The sequence below is a fragment of the Rhinolophus sinicus genome, linkage group LG12, assembly GCF_036562045.2.
Source record: "Rhinolophus sinicus isolate RSC01 linkage group LG12, ASM3656204v1, whole genome shotgun sequence".
NCBI classification, from domain to species: Eukaryota; Metazoa; Chordata; class Mammalia; order Chiroptera; family Rhinolophidae; genus Rhinolophus; species Rhinolophus sinicus.
Window position 1 is genome coordinate 475,335 of NC_133761.1, and position 13,569 is coordinate 488,903.

Below are 13,569 nucleotides of genomic sequence, written 5' to 3' on the forward strand. Positions count from 1 at the left end.
GCTTGGGGAAGCCTCTGGCTGTGCAGGGTCAAGGGGAGACATGACTGGGCAGGTGGGCTCGCTGAGCAGGGCAGGAGCCAAGACAACTGGAGCTGTGCCAAGGGCTGGGTAGGGACGCGCCAGCCCAGCGCCATCCTGCTCTGGATCCAGCTGGAAAGGCCCTTCTGGCCTTCCTCGGGTTGCTCCCGGCAGAGGGCGGAGGGCGGAGGCAGCCCGGGCAGGCCAAGCCTGACGCAACCGGGAGGGCCGGGCACGCCGGGACTGGTCGTGCAGGGGGCGGGCCCGCTTCCGGGCCGGGGCGGGCACAGGCAGAGTCCCGTGGTAGTGCAGTCGGAACAGACCCGGAGCGACTCGGAGCTACCGGCCAGGTGGGCCCTGCACGGGGACCCTCCCGCCACCCTCTCCGCAGCCCCCGCCCCACTTCCCCCACCGCCCCGCTCCTCCCCTCCCCGTCATCTGCGCAGGCTCCGCCCCATCCCCTGTCCCCCATGGCCTTGGCCCAAAGGTCGGGCCGTTGGGAAGTGGAGCTCCCCAGACCTGCCCCCAACCCCGTGCTTCCTCCTGCTAAGAGAGCCGAGACACCCTGCTCGAGGGCTCCGGCCTCCCTTTTCCCCCTCTGAAAGGTCAGCTCCGGGCCCTGGGTTTCCATCCCAACCCAGGACACTGAGAACAGGGTAACGGGGGTGGGGAGAGGGGGGAGGCCTGGCGCACAACCTGCCAGCTCTGGCCTTGCCTCAGGCTGCCCTCTGAGCAGGGTCCTGCAGCTCTGGCTCCTCCCAGAGCCCATCCTGGACCTGGAATCCCCCATCCCAAATGTGCCCTGGGCTCCCCACCTGTGGATGACCCCCACCCTCCCCAGTGACCCAAGCTCCTCTGGCCAGTTCTCCCAGCCGAAGAGTCACTGCTGGACTCCAGCCCCGTCATCATGGGCAGCCCTGAGGGGCGCTTCCATTTTGCCATCGACCGTGGAGGCACCTTCACAGATGTCTTTGCCCAGTGCCCAGGGGGGCATGTGAGGGTCTTGAAGCTGCTCTCAGAGGACCCTGCCAACTATGTGGACGCACCCACAGAGGGCATCCGGCGCATCCTGGAGCAGGTGGCCAGGGCAGAGTGGTGGGGTGAGGAAGGACCCTGGAGCCAGGGGCCTGACACTGACCATGTGGTTCCCAGGAGGGGGGCATGTTGTTGCCACGGGACCGGCCACTGGACACCAGTCGCATTGCCAGCATCCGAATGGGCACCACAGTGGCCACCAACGCGCTGCTGGAGCGGCGGGGGGAGCCGGTGGCGCTGTTGGTGACACGTGGCTTCCGAGACCTGCTGCATGTAGGCACCCAGGCCCGAGAGGACCTCTTTGACCTGGTGAGCTCACCATGCCGGCGGGAGGCTGGGTCGTGCAGCTTGTTTACCCAGGGGTACCATGGCCCCTCAGGGAGGGCAGTCCTTGGAAGGGTCAGAGCCGGCCCAAGGCCACCAGCTGATAGGCAGAGAGGAGGTTCCAGGCACTTGTAGCAGGATACTGCGTTTCCCCAGTCTTTAGAGTGGTCACACATTGTGCTGTTTCTGTCTGCCACTGTGCCCTGTCCTGGACCCCAGGTGTGGGGCAGCCCAAGCCAGCCAGTTCAGGGCGAGGGGTGGGAGTCCACCCCACCCCCACTGCGGGGTTCTGGGAAGGAGCTGCGCTTATGGGTGCCCGGCTGTTGGCCACACTCAGATGTCTTGGGCAGTGAGCCGCTCGCTGGGTGGGCCTTACCCACCCCTCTGTCTTCTGGGCCTATGGACTGGCCTGTTGGGACACCTCCCTGCCCCCAGCAAGGACGCTCAGGCCAGGGCGTCCCTGAGCCTCTGCCGGCCCCCAGGCCGTGCCCATGCCCGAGGTGCTGTACAAAGAGGTGCTGGAGGTGGACGAGCGTGTGGTGCTGTATCGTGGGGAGCCAGGAGCCGGGACGCCCGTCAAAGGTGCATGTGCCTCCAGTGTTGGGGTTTGAGGGCAGCAGGCCCTGACAGGCCTTTAACCGGGTGGCAATGGCTTCCTGGCAGGCTGCACAGGGGACCTGCTGGAGGTGCAGCAGCCCGTGGACCTGGAGGGCCTGCGTGGGAAGCTGGAGGGGCTCCTGTCCCGGGGCATCCGCAGCCTGGCAGTGGTGCTCATGCATTCCTACACGTGAGTGTGGGGGGTGGGAAGCTGCTTGGGGTCGGGGAGGAGCCTGGTGGGGGGAGGGGCCTGGTGGGGGGGCTGGAGGGGGGTGGGGGGGTGGCCAGCAGCCAGCCAGGTGGGAGGTGCAGTGCCCTGGCTTGTCTTCGCAGGTGGGCCCAGCATGAGCAGCAGGTAGGCGCGCTGGCCCGGGAGCTGGGCTTCACACACGTGTCACTGTCCTCGGAGGTCATGCCTATGGTGCGCATCGTGCCACGGGGACACACGGCCTGCGCTGACGCCTACCTCACACCTGCCATCCGGCGCTATGTGCAGGGTTTCTGCCGGGGCTTCCAGGGCCAGCTCAAGGTGAGGCCCGCCTCCCTCCCTCCCCCGACCCCCTCCCCATGTCTGCCCAGCCCCTCACCGCCCCCCTGCCTGCCCACAGGATGTGCAGGTGCTGTTCATGCGATCTGATGGTGGCCTGGCGCCCATGGACTCCTTCAACGGCTCCCGTGCTGTGCTCTCTGGCCCCGCCGGTGGTGTGGTTGGCTACTCGGCCACCACCTACAGGGCGGAGGGTGGCCAACCTGTCATCGGCTTTGACATGGGAGGTATGAAGGCTGAAAAGTGGGGTCGGGGTGGGCTCAACAACCAGGCTGGACCCTGCCAGGCATCCAGGTCTGTGGGGTGACTCCTCATCCTCCCACCCTAACACCAGGCACATCCACTGACGTGAGCCGCTATGCTGGGGAGTTTGAGCACGTGTTCGAGGCCAGCACTGCTGGTGTCACCCTCCAGGCCCCCCAGCTGGACATCAACACAGTGGCAGCTGGTGGGGGCTCCCGACTCTTCTTCAGGTCAGCCCCTGCATCTGGGCCGGGACCCTCAGCCCTGCGTCCCAACCCGCCTCCAATTTCAGTCCTCCCTCCCTCCCCCAAGGTCCGGCCTCTTCGTGGTTGGGCCAGAGTCCGCAGGGGCCCACCCTGGCCCTGCCTGCTACCGCAAAGGTAAGGCTGTTGTGCACCCTGCATGCCCCTTGCTGTGCTGCCCAGGCCCACCCACCCCTTCAGCCCACCCCCACCCCCCGCGGCCCACTCCTGGTCCCAACTCCAGCCCCCAAACCCCATACTGTGCATACCTCCCAGGGGGCCCTGTGACAGTGACAGATGCTAACCTGGTCCTGGGTCGGCTGCTGCCTGCCTCCTTCCCCTGCATTTTTGGGCCGGGAGAGGACCAGCCACTGTCTGCCGAGGCCTCCCGAAAGGCCCTGGAGGCTGTGGCTACTGAGGTCAACAGCTTCCTGACCAATGGGCCTTGCGTGGCCTCCCCGCTAACCCTGGAGGAGGTAGCCATGGGGTTCGTGCGTGTGGCCAACGAGGCCATGTGCCGGCCCATCCGTGCCCTCACACAGGTATGCTTGCTTCCCAGCTCTACACCCCTCAGGCAACCCCATGGGGTGAGGGATGGGGAGCCCGACAGGGGAGGGTGAGCCCCTGACCCCTTCTGGCTCCCTAGGCACGAGGCCATGACCCCTCGGCCCATGTGCTGGCTTGCTTCGGGGGAGCTGGCGGTCAGCACGCGTGCGCCATCGCCCGGGCCCTGGGCATGGACACGGTGCACATTCACAGGTGTGTCTGGGCAGGGAGCACATGTCCTAGGGCGGGGGGCCGGCTTTGGGAGGCCCCCACCCTCATCACCGACTGGCCTGTGTCCATAGACACAGTGGGCTGCTGTCGGCACTGGGGCTGGCTCTGGCAGACGTGGTGCATGAGGCCCAGGAGCCCTGCTCACTGCCCTATGCACCTGAGACCTTTGTGCAGCTGGACCAGAGGCTGAGTCGCCTGGAGGAGCAGTGTGTGGAGGCTCTGCGGACCCAGGGCTTCCCCAGGTGGGGCTCTGCGGGCAGTGGGCTGGGTACAGGGCTGGCAACATCCCAGCCGCCCTCTAGGCAGCTGTACCGCCTGTCTTCCCAGCTGGTGTTGGGGTCCCTCTGCAGGGTGGTCAGGGAGGGCTGGACTCCGAGTACTGGGGGTGGAGGCAGGTCAGGCATTCTTGAGGAGTGCCCTGCGTGAGCGCCCCGCCTGCCTCCTGCACAGGTCCCAGGTCAGCACTGAGAGCTTCCTGCACCTACGTTACCAGGGCACGGACTGCGCCCTGATGGTGTCCGCACACCAGCACCCGGCCACAGCCCGCTCGCCCCGTGCTGGCGACTTTGGGGCAGCCTTCGTGGAGAGGTATGTGAGCTCGTGTCCTGGGAGCCCTGGCGGGTGGCCTGCCGGCCTGGCCACTTTGCCCTGATGGCTCCCTTGGGCCGGTGGGTGTAGGTACATGAGGGAGTTTGGCTTCGTCATCCCTGAGCGGCCAGTGGTGGTGGACAATGTGCGGGTGAGGGGCACCGGCCGCAGTGGCCTTCACCTAGAGGATACCCCCAAAACTCAGATTGGTCCTCCTCGGATAGACAAGGTAGGTGGCCCTGCCTGTGCCCGCCCACCCTCGCCCACCCACAGGGACACAGGAAGCAGTGAGGGTGCTGGACCTAGGAACCTCACTTACCCCACACCTCCTCAGGTGACCCAGTGCTACTTTGAGGGGGGCTACCAGGAGACCCCCGTGTACCTGTTAGGAGAGCTGGGCTATGGGCACAAGTTTCAGGGACCGTGCCTCATCATCGACAGCAACAGGTGGGCTTGAGGCCTGGCCAGGGTGGGGCCGCGGGGGTGTAGCTTGGGCCATAGCTGCTGGGGCCTGGGTGGGCTGTGGGGCCCTGGTATGGGGTTCTCTGGCCCCACGCTGCAGGAATCTGAAGGACTCTGGGGTCCCTGCATGGCTGGAGTGTCCTCCAGCTTGGGGATGTGGGGTCCCTGGCTGGAAAGGAGATGTGGCCTGGCCCCTCCAGCGCCTATGCACCCCTGCCCCCAGCACCATCCTGGTGGAGCCAGGCTGCCAGGCAGAGGTAACTGAGGCCGGGGACATCCGCATCTCGGTGGGGGCTGAGGCCCCTAGCACAGTGGGCGCCCAGCTGGACCCCATCCACCTGTCCATCTTCTCACACCGCTTCATGAGCATTGCTGGTGAGTGGTGACACCACACGCCTGGGCCCTGCCTTCTCCCTGTAGTGTCAGGTGGGGGTCTGTCTACTGGGCAGAGGTGGGTGCTGGCGGCATGGCTGGTAGGGGTGTGCAGGGAGAAAGCGTCACCCAGGGGAGGGGCAGAAGCAGAATCTTGGCTGGTGGCAGGGCGGGCATGTGGCCCTGACTCTAGCAGGCCTTGGGCAGGGTGAGTGCCTTCCTCCTGCCAGCAGCCATGTGACCTGGCATTGCCTTCTGCTTGTGCCAGGAGATGGGCTCAGCACAGCAAACCTGTCTGTGCAGTCAGGCCAAGGGCACCAGGACTTTACTGTTCTCAGCAGGGCGGAGGACTGATATGGGGCCCCAGGTCCTTGCTGGGCTCCAGGCAACAGTGGGGGGAGGGGGTGCCCCTCACACAGGCAAGACATGGCCTGGCAGCGGCCTCACTGTGCCCAGGTGGGCCACCGCCATCTCTAGGTCCTGGCTCTGGGCCTTGGAGGCCTTAGAGGCCGAGGGTCCTGCCTCTCCATACCTGGGGCCGTGCTCTGGGTGGGGTGAGGCCAGCGGGCGCCTGGTCACTCTGTGCCCCCAGAGCAGATGGGCCGCATCCTGCAGCGCACGGCCATCTCCACCAACATCAAGGAGCGGCTGGACTTCTCCTGCGCCCTCTTCGGACCCGACGGGGGGCTGGTCTCCAATGCCCCCCACATTCCTGTGCACCTGGGCGCCATGCAGGAGACGGTGCAGTTCCAGGTTTGGAGGGTCCCTCTCTCACCCCCTTCTCCAGCCCTGTCCCTGCACCCTCCCCACTCCACACCTGTCTCCTGGCTTCAGATCCAGCACCTGGGGGCTGACCTCCACCCTGGCGATGTGCTGCTGAGCAACCACCCCAGCGCAGGGGGCAGCCACCTGCCAGACCTGACCGTCATCACTCCGGTGAGGGCTGACGCCCAGGGGCCTCGGGGCAAAGGCGGCCGCATAGCTCACTGTTACTGTCCACCCCTAGGTGTTTTGGCCGGGTCAGATGCGGCCTGTGTTCTACGTGGCCAGCCGCGGGCACCACGCGGACATCGGGGGCATCACACCGGGCTCCATGCCCCCCCACTCCACCACGCTGCAGCAGGAGGGCGCTGTCTTCCTGTCCTTCAAACTCGTCCAGGGGGGCGTCTTCCAGGAGGAGGGTGAGAGGCAATGGGTCTGAGGCCGGGAGATGGGTTCAGTGGGCTGGCACACGTGGCTGCTGCCTATAAGCCAACCTGGATACTGGGACGCAGCCAACCGGCCCAGTCCTGCCTCAAGCCTGGGGGTGCCAGGGGGTGACATCTCTCAGAGATGACCAAAGGAGCTGAGTTCTGCCTGGGCCCAGGAAGGCCTCGGTGGTTTGGGGTGGGGTGTCCACCAGGATACCCAAGGGGCCGGGTGCAGGTGGGGGAGGAGCCTGTGTTGTGGTGTTCATAACCATCACTGGGTTTGCACTGGGCCTGGGGGCTGCAGAGAAACTGCGGGGCCAGGGGCTGCAGTCTTGTGGAGAGCTTTGCTGGGCCTGGACCCAAGTCAATGGATAGTGGGGCAGTGGGGAGGCTGCGAAGGGCTGCAGCTGGGCCCGCGGTGGCCTGCCTGTGCGCCATGACAGTCCCTGCCCCGAAGGTGGCCCAGGGGAGTGGGGTGGGGACGACTCTTTTGAAGGTCAGAGTTGGTATTTCATTGGATTTGGGGGTGGGGCGAAGAATGGGCACAGAGCAGCTGCAGTGGGGCCTGGGGGCAAGGGCAGTGGAAAATGCAGAGCCGGTCTGAAGCCTCAGAGGTCTGGGAGCCCAAGGGGCATCCCAGAGTGCGAGGAGGTGACGTGCACAGCGTAGGGTGGCATAACAGAGCCACAGACTGCTGTGGGTGCCAAGGACACAATTAGAGTTATGTGGGTCTGGCTGCTCCCTTGGTCCATGTGGGGCGAGGGCAGGGGCAGGGACCATGGGATGGACATGTACAGGCACGTGACAGATGACCCAGTGGCCAGGGAGCCTCAGAGAGGACCTCAACCTAGGCTCGAGTGCAGGGCTTCCCTGAAGTGGGGCCTGGTCCCTGGGACCAGGAGCAGCACTGCTTGCCAGGGGCTGGAGGCCTTGTACAGATCTGTTGGGGTGCTACACAGACAGTCACCTTGGTGGTTAGATGTGGGGGCAAGTGGGGGCCACACGGCTGAGGGGAGTGTGAGTGGGAAGGGTCAAGGAATGTGGGTGGTTTTTCTCTTGGTAAAGAGGAGAGAGGCCCAGAAAGGGCTGGAGGGAGTGGTGTTGAAGTGGTGGGGAGAGAAGCCAGGAAGAGTCGAAGGAGGGAGGAGTGTTTGCCCAAGGAGACTGCCCCCCCCCCTGCCCCAGCCTGAGGTGTCTGTGTGGGGGTGGGCCTGAGGCGGAAGAAGAAATTTCAGCAGATGAAAGGAGGCTGGGGGTTCTGGGGGCACTGAAGGGGTCAGCAGGGTGTGGGGAGCCAGTGAAGGGCCAATATGGGGGCCCACAGTGTCCCGCAGAGGTGCAGCAGGTGTGGAGCAGGGCAAGGCAGCCTCAGGGCTGGGAGGGTAACTCAGCGGTGACTCCATCCATCTAGCGGTCACCGAGGCCCTGCGGGCGCCAGGCAAGATTACTGGCTGCAGTGGGACCCGGAATCTGCATGACAACCTGTCAGACCTCCGTGCCCAGGTGGCAGCCAACCAAAAGGGCATCCAGCTGGTGGGGGAGCTCATTGGGCAGTACGGCCTGGACGTGGTGCAGGCCTACATGGGCCATATTCAGGTGGGCCTGGGGGCTGGAGCATAGGGGCAGCTCTGTGCCAGCCCCCAGGCAGCTGGGCAGGTATGGAAGGGGGGCACCTGGCCCACCTGGAAGGTGGCATGGCTGCCTCTAAACCTACTTCCTGCCAGGCAAACGCTGAGCTGGCTGTACGGGACATGCTTCGGGCCTTTGGGACCTCCCGGCAAGCCAAGGGCCTGCCGCTGGAGGTGTCTGCAGAGGACCACATGGACGACGGTTCCCCCGTCCGACTCCGCGTGCAGATCAACCTAAGTCAGGTCCGGTGGCGGGGGCGGGGCCTCCTCTTGCTTCGGGGGCGTGGCGGCCTGGCTGCTGACGACCTCTCCCCTCCCCTCCCCTCCCCTCGTCTTCGCTTGGGCAGGGCAGCGCGGTGTTTGACTTTACTGGCACCGGGCCGGAGGTGTTTGGCAACCTGAACGCACCACGGGCCATCACGCTGTCTGCCCTCATCTATTGCCTGCGCTGTCTGGTGGGCCGGGACATCCCGCTGAACCAGGTGCGCACGCGCGTCCTGTATGCGAGGTCTGCAGGTCGACCTGGGGCGAAGCTAGCAGATGGGAGGCAGCCGGGGGTTCTCGCGGCGCTGAAGGAGTCAGCACGGTGTGGGGAGCCAGTGAAAGGCCAAGATGGGGGCCGAAATCAGCCCAACAGCCCAACGACCGACTGATCCTAGAGGCGCTAGTGGTGGGGGAGACGGATATCTCCCTGTTGCCCCTAAGAGCTGGCCTCCCCCACAGGGCTGCTTGACGCCAGTGCGCGTTGTGATTCCTAAAGGCTCCATCCTGGACCCGTCCCCTGAGGCAGCTGTGGTGGGCGGCAACGTGCTCACGTCGCAGCGAGTGGTGGATGTCATCCTGGGGGCCTTCGGGGCTTGCGCCGCCTCCCAGGTGCAGCAGGCGGGCGGGCGCTCACCGCTAGGGCTTGCTGGGGGATTGGGCCACGGGCTAGGGCGCACAGGGAGTGGATGCCGCCCCAGCCCAGCAGCAACCGCTTGACCCGCCAGGGCTGCATGAACAATGTGACCCTGGGCAACGCCCACATGGGCTACTACGAGACGGTGGCGGGCGGCGCGGGCGCGGGCCCCGGGTGGCACGGGCGCAGCGGTGTGCACAGCCACATGACCAACACGCGCATCACTGACCCGGAAATCCTGGAGAGCAGGTGAGCCGTGCGGGCTGGGCAGCTGGCGGGGCGGGGTGGGGTGGGGTGGGGGGTGGAGCCAGAGCGGCTGCGCTGAGCCCCTGGCCCGCGCAGGTACCCGGTAATCCTGCGCCGCTTCGAGCTGAGGCTGGGGTCCGGGGGCCGCGGCCGCTTTCGGGGCGGTGATGGTGTTGTCCGCGAGCTGCAGTTCCGTGAGGAGGCGCTGCTGTCGGTCCTGACCGAGCGCCGTGCCTTCCAGCCTTACGGCCTCCACGGTGAGAGCCTCCCCTCCCCTCCCTTCCCTCAGGTCTCCCCTTCCCAGCCCAGCATGTTCCTCACCCCCCACCCCCACGCCAGCCCTATCTCCCCTCTCTCGCTAGGTCTCTCCCTAACTCCCCACCAAGCCCCCCACCTCTCTTCCTTCCTTGCCTCCTGGGCCACCACACCGCTCCTCTTCCTGCAGGGGGAGAGCCTGGTGCCCGTGGCCTAAACTTACTGATCCGGAAGGATGGCCGCACGGTGAATCTGGGTGGAAAGACATCCGTACCCGTGTATCCTGGGGTAAGGACTGTCATCCGTTGGTCCCATCTCCATCCTCCCTGCGGCCCCCATCCCACAGAACGTGAACGGAATTGCAAAAATAACCAGTTTAATTTAGCTCCTGAAGGAAGGGGGCCCCTGTGGCCCAGGCCAGTGCTGTGGATGCAGCTTGGGGATTGGACTGCAGCGGGAGGCAGGCGGTGACCATGCCCTCGCTGAACCCGCCCCTCTGCTCCACAGGACGTGTTCTGCCTCCACACACCAGGTGGCGGGGGCTACGGGGACCCGCAGGACCCTGCCCCACCTCCGGGGTCGCCCCAGCAGCCCTCGGCCTTTCCAGAGCGGGGCAGCGTCTACGAGTACCGCAGGGCCCAGGAGGCTGTGTGAGAGAGGGCCCACACAATAAAAGAGTCATTAAGTCGCCCTGTTTCCGAACCAACCAGCGAGGCTCACGCTCTGTCCTTGTGTCTTTCCACCCGGCGGCGAATCTCGCCCGTGTCTGCCTTAGGAGGGCATTGAAACTCGGAGCCGAAGTCCCACGGCCAGGTGGTCTGTGAGCCCCGCCAAGGCGGTGCTGAATGTCACCTGTTCCACCTCCTGGGGGCGGGAGTCAGGTTGAGGGGTTGCCCCAGCGCCAGAGGACCCAGCGCCCTGAACTCTGGCACTTACTGGGCTCAGCGGACCTGTGGGCGCTCCCCGGTAGGTGATGTAGTCCAGGCGCCGGCCCTGCCAGGGCTTAACCCGGTGGCCTCCGTGGGGAGGGCCTGCCAGGTAGCGGTGGCGCCCTTCTTCCCGCTCCAGGGCCCTGAGGAGGGGCGGTGTCATCAAGGCCGCGGCACTGTCCGTTCTGGGCGTTGCCTAGCCTTCCCCCTCCCCACCCCCACCCTCCGCCCCCGTCGCTGTTCACCTCCGCAGCATCTCGGGGGAGCAGGCCACAGAATGGCGGAGCATGGAAGTGCTCAGTATCGTTCCTGGAGGAGAGAGGTACCGGCGAGAACGTGGGCATGAGCCGGAGTGCGGGCCATCGAGCCTTCCCTCGGTCCACCCCCGCCCAGACGCGATACCCAGGGCCCAAGGCTGCTCCCGGCGTGTGCCCAGGCGGCAGGGGTCCCGGAAACGGCTGAAGAGCTGGTGCTCCTGCTCCTGCGCGTGATCTGCAGAGACAGGTCCGCGCTTGGTGGGCGGGGCCAGGGCGTCTGGCCCCGCCCCACTAAATCCTGCACTTACCTAGCGAGCAATTGTCGAAGTTCAGGTCACCCAAGAGAACGCTGAAGGCCACGGCGTCCTCACTCTGGAGGCTCTCGGCCTCAAACTGCTCAGCCCAGTCCAGCAGCAGCGTCAGCTGTTTACAGCGCAAGGGCCCATCCTCTGCGGGGGGAGGGAGGAGAGAGGAAGGCTCAGCCCAGGGTGCCATTTCGTATTCCGGAGACACAACCGAAACCCCCACCCCCCTCCCTGCCGGGTCCTTATCTGTGAGCCCACTCAGGCACTCCACGGGACTCGGGGTGTCTGGGGCAGTGAACAAACGATGTGTGTGTGGCTTGGGGGGACGGAGGTACAGGCGAGGGTTGGGACCCGCCGCCGCCACGCAGAGGCAGATCGGCCTAACCACATGCAGACGATGCAGCCCGACCGGCTCACCACTCGGCGCATGCAAATGCGTGCAATGGAGGAAGCCCACGATACGGCGCCCGTCCAGGATTCCCAGCTGCGCCTGCAACACCACGGACAGCCCCAGCAACCCTCGCCTGTTCGACCCCACGCCCCGCCCCCTCCCTGGCTGGGGAGTGCCGCTACCAGTGGGCGGGTACCTGTGCAGAAAGCAGTCCCTTGGAGGCCAGTGCGTCCTCGCGCCGAGCGTTGGGGAAGGATCGGAAGACAGCGCGCAGCAGCGGGTAGCGCGAGGCCAGCAGCAGACCGCTGCCCAGCAGCTTGAGGTGCGGCCCATGCTGCAGGCCGAACGTGCCCACGTCGTACAGCACTGGGCCCAGATTGGGCGCCAGGCAGCTCACCAGACGGCGCGCTGCGCGCAAATCAAACACCTCCTGCAGGCACACGAAGTCCAGACCCGCAGGCACTGCGGCTATCAGGACCCCGCGAGGCGCCCCGGAGAGTGGCGAGCTACAGCCTGTAGCCCCATAGTGCGAGGGCCGCAGGCCGGTGAGCAGCACGGAGCCCACGGCATCGGCCCGCCGCTGGCTGTGCTGTAAGTTGCTGAAGCGTGCTAGCCCGTCGGGGAGCAGACACAGGTTGGCGCTGAGGAAGCTGAAGCAGCGAGTGGGCTCAGCTGGGGGGCGCCAGGGCGCCGGCGGCTCCCAGCACTGCGGAGGGGGCTGGTAGCAGAAGGGGCGGCGCCAGGCTTGCAGCAGCAGCCAGAGCAGCAGGCCCGGCATGGCCAGCGGCAAGCCGACGAGCAGCAGCAACAGCAGTGCCGCTCCTGCTCGCGCGGCTGCGCTCAGCCACCTCAGGCCGCTGGGGTGCGCCACTGGCGCCCAACAGCCCAGCAGCTGGTCCAGGGTCCAGTAGGCCGGGAAGAGCAGCATGCGGGCCAAGCTGTGGAGGACATGCAACACAGGGTGCGGGAAGGGCGAGGGTCGGAGGGCGCCAGGCTCCGGGGGCCAGTCCGGCGGGGATTGCATGGCGTGCGAGGCTCCTCCGTTGCGGAGCGCCCCCGCGAATCATTTCCTTCCAGCGTTGCTTGTCGATTTGTCGGTGCGTCAGCGGGAGCTGCAGGGGAGCCACAGGAGTCAAGGCCAGGTGGCGAACCTTTGTACGAACCCGGGAAGGCACTGGGCCGCGCGAGAGCCTGGGGGGCGCGCGCGGGCGCAAGCAGAGATGTGCGGTGGGGAAGGCGCCCTCTCCTCACCCGTGCGAAATCTCAGCGGCGGTTGGAAAAAAGTAAAGGGAAAGCGAAAGGGACCCTGGCCTCGCAGTCCCGCCCCAGGTCCTCTTCGCCCCGCCCCGCCCTCCTCTGAAGGCCTCACAGAGAACCCCCAGACCAGCCTGACGGGAGCAAGATCTGGGGTGCAGCCGGCATCAAGCGGAGGACGACCCTTTTTAGTGCGGGAGGGCGCAGCGCTAACGAGTTAGGTGTGCGCTGCGTCTCGCTCCCTCCCCCTCCTGTGAGTCCGAGTGGACTAGTCCGGGCGCTCCTGCAGCCAGACTGCGGGATCTACCCCACCCCCACCGTCTCCCCAGGGAAGCAATGCTCAGCACCTGAGTCAAAAGACAGATGAGGAACGAACTCGGAGCGGCCTAACCAGCCACCCCACTCAGCGCCCTGCAGATTCCCCACAAGGCGGGCGCACAGCGGTTGACGGCTCTGTGACCCTACCCCAAAGAGCTTCTAATGTGGGCGGTAGGGTCGGACCGTTGGTTCTGCCCTGCACAGCCGCTCCGTCCGGGCTCGCGAGCCAGGTGCAAGCCAGTTCCGCATCTGCCGAGCTCTCTCGCACCCGCTCCGCTGGTTTCTGAGACGAGCTGCCGCAAGCTCCCTCGAGCGCTGCCGCCCCCCACCCCATCTTTCTAACTCGAGTTGTGAACCAGTCCCTACAGCTCCCCGGGTGGATTCTTAAATAGCCCTGCACTCCTGCTGACAGGGATATGGAGCTCTTCTCTCCCCATCTCCCAATTCTCTAGGAATTCCCGATCCCCTTTAGAAATTCAGGTCTGGTCTGGGACTGGGTGTTTCATGGCTACTGTGCTAGAAGATCCATACCCATGTAGATTTCTACCCGTCTATGGAGTCCTTCCCTGCCCTTCCCAGGGGTCTGGCTGGGTCCCCTGAAGTAGCAGGCCAGGGAGTGGGGAGGGCAGAGCTGTAGGGCCCTCTGGGGCAATACAGCCCCAGCATTCCCCCGCCGCCCTCCTCCCGCCCCTC

At 66.0% G+C, this 13,569-nt stretch overlaps 2 protein-coding genes across 4 annotated transcripts; one reads left to right on the forward strand and one right to left on the reverse strand.

Annotated features, from left to right (window-relative positions):
- Positions 1-227: 227 nt before the first annotated feature.
- OPLAH (5-oxoprolinase, ATP-hydrolysing) lies at positions 228-10,128 on the forward strand. 2 transcript variants are annotated; one of them, XM_074316519.1, is made up of 27 exons: positions 228-368; positions 882-1,096; positions 1,171-1,362; positions 1,860-1,959; positions 2,041-2,164; positions 2,308-2,503; positions 2,583-2,748; positions 2,856-2,994; positions 3,077-3,144; positions 3,283-3,548; positions 3,653-3,765; positions 3,855-4,025; positions 4,234-4,371; positions 4,462-4,600; positions 4,706-4,818; positions 5,057-5,208; positions 5,798-5,958; positions 6,040-6,141; positions 6,212-6,386; positions 7,807-7,991; positions 8,120-8,266; positions 8,371-8,505; positions 8,747-8,896; positions 9,013-9,170; positions 9,264-9,424; positions 9,613-9,710; positions 9,930-10,128. In XM_074316519.1, the coding sequence occupies exons 2-27, from the start codon at positions 926-928 to the stop codon at positions 10,074-10,076; spliced, it is 3,867 nt and encodes a 1,288-aa protein (XP_074172620.1). In that variant the 5' UTR covers positions 228-368; positions 882-925; the 3' UTR covers positions 10,077-10,128. The 2 variants fall into 2 exon arrangements, with proteins under 2 accessions (XP_074172620.1, XP_074172621.1); XM_074316520.1 differs by lacking the exon at positions 228-368 and adding an exon at positions 471-623.
- LOC109434879 (sphingomyelin phosphodiesterase 5) lies at positions 9,782-12,924 on the reverse strand. Of its 2 annotated transcripts, none has more exons than XM_074316627.1 (8): positions 12,906-12,924; positions 11,501-12,416; positions 11,331-11,403; positions 10,917-11,057; positions 10,754-10,843; positions 10,597-10,660; positions 10,359-10,494; positions 9,782-10,286 (listed from the first exon to the last, which is right to left on the reverse strand). In XM_074316627.1, the coding sequence occupies exons 2-8, from the start codon at positions 12,326-12,328 to the stop codon at positions 10,194-10,196; spliced, it is 1,425 nt and encodes a 474-aa protein (XP_074172728.1). In that variant the 5' UTR covers positions 12,329-12,416; positions 12,906-12,924; the 3' UTR covers positions 9,782-10,193. The 2 variants fall into 2 exon arrangements, with proteins under 2 accessions (XP_074172728.1, XP_074172727.1); XM_074316626.1 differs by lacking the exon at positions 12,906-12,924 and adding an exon at positions 12,556-12,836.
- Positions 12,925-13,569: the final 645 nt, after the last annotated feature.